This window comes from Osmerus eperlanus, chromosome 4, assembly GCF_963692335.1.
Source record: "Osmerus eperlanus chromosome 4, fOsmEpe2.1, whole genome shotgun sequence".
Classification (NCBI taxonomy): domain Eukaryota; kingdom Metazoa; phylum Chordata; class Actinopteri; order Osmeriformes; family Osmeridae; genus Osmerus; species Osmerus eperlanus.
In genome coordinates, this window is record NC_085021.1 from 1,884,469 (window position 1) to 1,888,322 (window position 3,854).

Here is a 3,854-nt window from a genome sequence, read left to right on the forward strand (position 1 = left end):
ATTTGGAGGTTTTATTGTTTCTGTACACATTTTGTTTCTTTTAGAAAAAATTTACAATGTAATCCGCCATTCTGTAGATGGTTTCTTCGCCCCCAGCCCTTCTAGGCCGACCCAGAGCCGGTCGCGGCGCACCACCGACGGGGGAAATGCGCCCGACGGGGGCCGAGCCCGACCGGGGCGGAGTCCCACGAGGGGATCCCCACACACCGGAACGGCCGACCCTGACCCGCCGAGTTGAATCCCCCGGGCAGACTGCGCGGACCCAACCCGTTTACCTCTCAACGGTTTCACGCCCTCTTGAACTCTCTCTTCAAAGTTCTTTTCAACTTTCCCTTACGGTACTTGTCGACTATCGGTCTCATGCCGGTATTTAGCCTTAGATGGAGTTTACCACCCGCTTTGGGCTGCATTCACAAACAACCCGACTCCGAGAAGACCGTACCCCGGAGCGCCGAGGGCCGTTACCGGCCTCACACCGTCCACGGGCTGAGCCTCGATCAGAAGGACTCAGGCCCCCGAGCGGCACCGGGCATAGCGGGCTTCTGTACGCCACATGTCCCGCGTCAGTCTGCACTTAGGGGGACGGAGACCCGGAGGCCGCGGAAACAGATTTCCGATTGATGGCAAAGCGACCCTCAGACAGGCGTAGCCCCTGGAGGAACCCGGGGCCGCAAGGTGCGTTCGAAGTGTCGATGATCAATGTGTCCTGCAATTCACATTAGTTCTCGCAGCTAGCTGCGTTCTTCATCGACGCATGAGCCGAGTGATCCACCGCTAAGAGTTGTACTCTTTGGTTATTTTTGGGTTGTTTATCCCCCGGTCTCCGCCTGCGACACGTCGAGGCAGAGAACCGGGGGCTTTGTTCAAGTCCGTGTTTCATGTAAGAAAGAGGTTGGTTGTTTGACCAGACCCTCCGGGCGCTCCCGGGGGAGACATTGAACCCCCGGCCGCTCCCCGGGACGGGCAGCGGACGCGGTTGACTGGGTACCCGAAGGTGCGCGAACGGACCGCCTCCGGAGAGGCGACCCGCCGCACGGTGTCTTGGGGGGGTGTTCCGAAAGTCGAGCCCGCTCGGTCCACCGCTGAGCGGTCGAGACGGGGCTCTGGGGCGACCACAGCACCCACGGGCGTTACGCTACCCGGGGAAAGGCCCAGGAGTGGCGGGGACGCGGACCGCTCCGCGCCTCGCACCCACCCCGTCGGGCTGCTTGCAAGGGGCATTTTTGCTTTTTTGTGTTTTAATAACAGATGTAAAAGTCACAGAAGACTACCCCAACAAGTAGCACTTACTCTGTTATAAGGACAAGCCAATGCCATTGTTAGGGTACTGATCCCAACACATTTTAAAGACATGTACATGACCTGCCCACCAAATGATCCCTTACTGTTGATTCCATGAAGTCCATTGTCCTCTAGAGACATGTTCCTGAGTATTTCTTAGAACAAGGAGCTGCCCTCAATTCCCAGGAAGAACTTAAGATTGTTTCATGTTCAGCAACCACAACCACTCCCTCGTCAGTAAATGCTGTGCTGTGAACGACTCAGGTACTTAAGCTAGACAAGTGCTCTGCCTTTACCCAAGGTTCGTCATTTTAATCAAGAGAAACTATTTCACACATTCAAAACATTAGGATTGAGAGGAGTTTTGGTTCTCTGCCTTAAAGGCCCAATTATTTGAATGGTCTACTAGACTTGAGTCTTTTCCGATGCAAAAACAGCAGTTACAGACAAGCAAACTTCATACAGCACTCATTCTATATAGAGTTTCTAGACAACTATTGTAACCTATTGTAATTACATGCAAACGTAATAGAGCATGCAGGCAATGTGTGGTTCCCAATAACTTGATACTCTAACAAAGTTCAATTAACTTCAGAAAAAGAACATCAGAAATGTATCTTGTAACGGGAGCCATTCTGGTCATTCCCACAGTCATATCATATCAAATTAGTTGCCATCCGTTGAAGAATAATACCCCAACTTAATAGCACTTTCTGTGATTAGAGGAAAGAGAGTCACTCAAGTTCAAGGATAATTCTCAATGAACTTGATACGGAGGAAATTGACCAGAGTAAATTATAGAGAAAGAACAGACACAGATCACACTACCCCAAAGAGAAGCACTTGTGAACATTGAAATCAATCAACGCTTCACTTCAAGGTAATGTAAGTGTGGGATTTAGTGGGCCATGACAAACACAATGTGTATAAATAACAGATGTAAAAGTCACAGAAGACTACCCCAACAAGTAGCACTTACTCTGTTATAAGGACAAGCCAATGCCATTGTTAGGGTACTGATCGCAACAATCCAAAGACAGATTTAGTTGGGACTCTCAGTGCAAACATTGCACCAAATACAGGTATATTTAATACAGGCACTGTCAAATGCAAAGAAGATTGCTAACACAGGTCAAATATAGAGAAGGAACAGACAGATCACACTGCCCGAAAGACAAGCCGTGAAGAACATTGAAATCAATCAAGGCTTCAATTTAAAGTAATATAATAGTGGAATTTAGAAGCACATGACAAACAGAATGTGTATGAATAACAGATGTAAAAGTCACTGAAGACTACCCCAACAAGTAGCACTTACTCTGTTATAAGGACAAGCCATAGCCATTGTCAGGGTACCGATCGCAACAATCCAAAGACAGATTTAGTTGGGACTCTCAGTGCAAACATTGCACCTAAATGCAGGTATATTTACTACAGGCAGTGTCAAATGCAAAGAAGATTGCTAACACAGGTCAAATATAGAGAAGGAACAGACAGATCACACTGCCTCAAAGACAAGCAGTGAAGAACATTGAAATCAATCAAGGCTTCAATTTAAAGCAACGTAAAAGTGGAATTTAGAAGCACATGATAAACACAATGTGTATGAATAACAGATGTAAAAGTCACTGAAGACTACCCCAACAAGTAGCACTTACTCTGTTATAAGGACAAGCCAATGCCATTGTTAGGGTACCGATCGCAACAATCCAAAGACAGATTTAGTTGGAACTCTCAGTGCACACATTGCACCTAAATGCAGGTATATTTACTACAGGCAGTGTCAAATGCAAAGAAGATTGCTAACACAGGTCAAATATAGAGAAGGAACAGACAGATCACACTGCCCCAAAGACAAGCAGTGAAGAACATTGAAATCAATCAAGGCTTCAATTTAAAGTAATATAATAGTGGAATTTAGAAGCACATGACAAACAAAATGTGTATGAATAACAGATGTAAAAGTCACAGAAGACTACCCCAACGAGTAGCACTTACTCTGTTATAAGGACAAGCCAATGCCATTGTTAGGGTACTGATCGCAACAATCCAAAGACAGATTTAGTTGGAACTCTCAGTGCACACATTGCACCTAAATGCAGGTATATTTACTACAGGCAGTGTCAAATGCAAAGAAGATTGCTAACACAGGTCAAATATAGAGAAGGAACAGACAGATCACACTGCCCCAAAGACAAGCAGTGAAGAACATTGAAATCAATCAAGGCTTCAATTTAAAGTAATATAATAGTGGAATTTAGAAGCACATGACAAACAAAATGTGTATGAATAACAGATGTAAAAGTCACAGAAGACTACCCCAACGAGTAGCACTTACTCTGTTATAAGGACAAGCCAATGCCATTGTTAGGGTACTGATCGCAACAATCCAAAGACAGATTTAGTTGGGACTCTCAGTGCAAACATTGCACCAAATACAGGTATATTTAATACAGGCACTGTCAAATGCAAAGAAGATTGCTAACACAGGTCAAATATAGAGAAGGAACAGACAGATCACACTGCCCGAAAGACAAGCCGTGAAGAACATTGAAATCAATCAAGGCTTCAAT

General features: G+C 45.7%; 1 protein-coding gene and 1 non-coding gene across 2 annotated transcripts in view; both read right to left on the reverse strand.

The window, feature by feature from the left end:
• Nucleotides 1–3,028, reverse strand: part of LOC134019515 (uncharacterized) — a 4,463-nt gene extending 1,435 nt beyond the window's left edge. Inside the window, exons 1-2 of the mRNA XM_062460475.1 lie at nt 3,025–3,028; nt 78–326 (exon numbers count right to left, since the gene is read on the reverse strand). Coding sequence (XP_062316459.1) covers nt 78–326; nt 3,025–3,028 — 253 coding nt within the window. The remainder of the gene's footprint in view (nt 1–77; nt 327–3,024) is intronic.
• Nucleotides 630–783, reverse strand: LOC134019685 (5.8S ribosomal RNA). The gene has a single exon (XR_009930107.1). It is a non-coding gene; the product is annotated as a 5.8S ribosomal RNA (ribosomal RNA).
• Nucleotides 3,029–3,854: the final 826 nt, after the last annotated feature.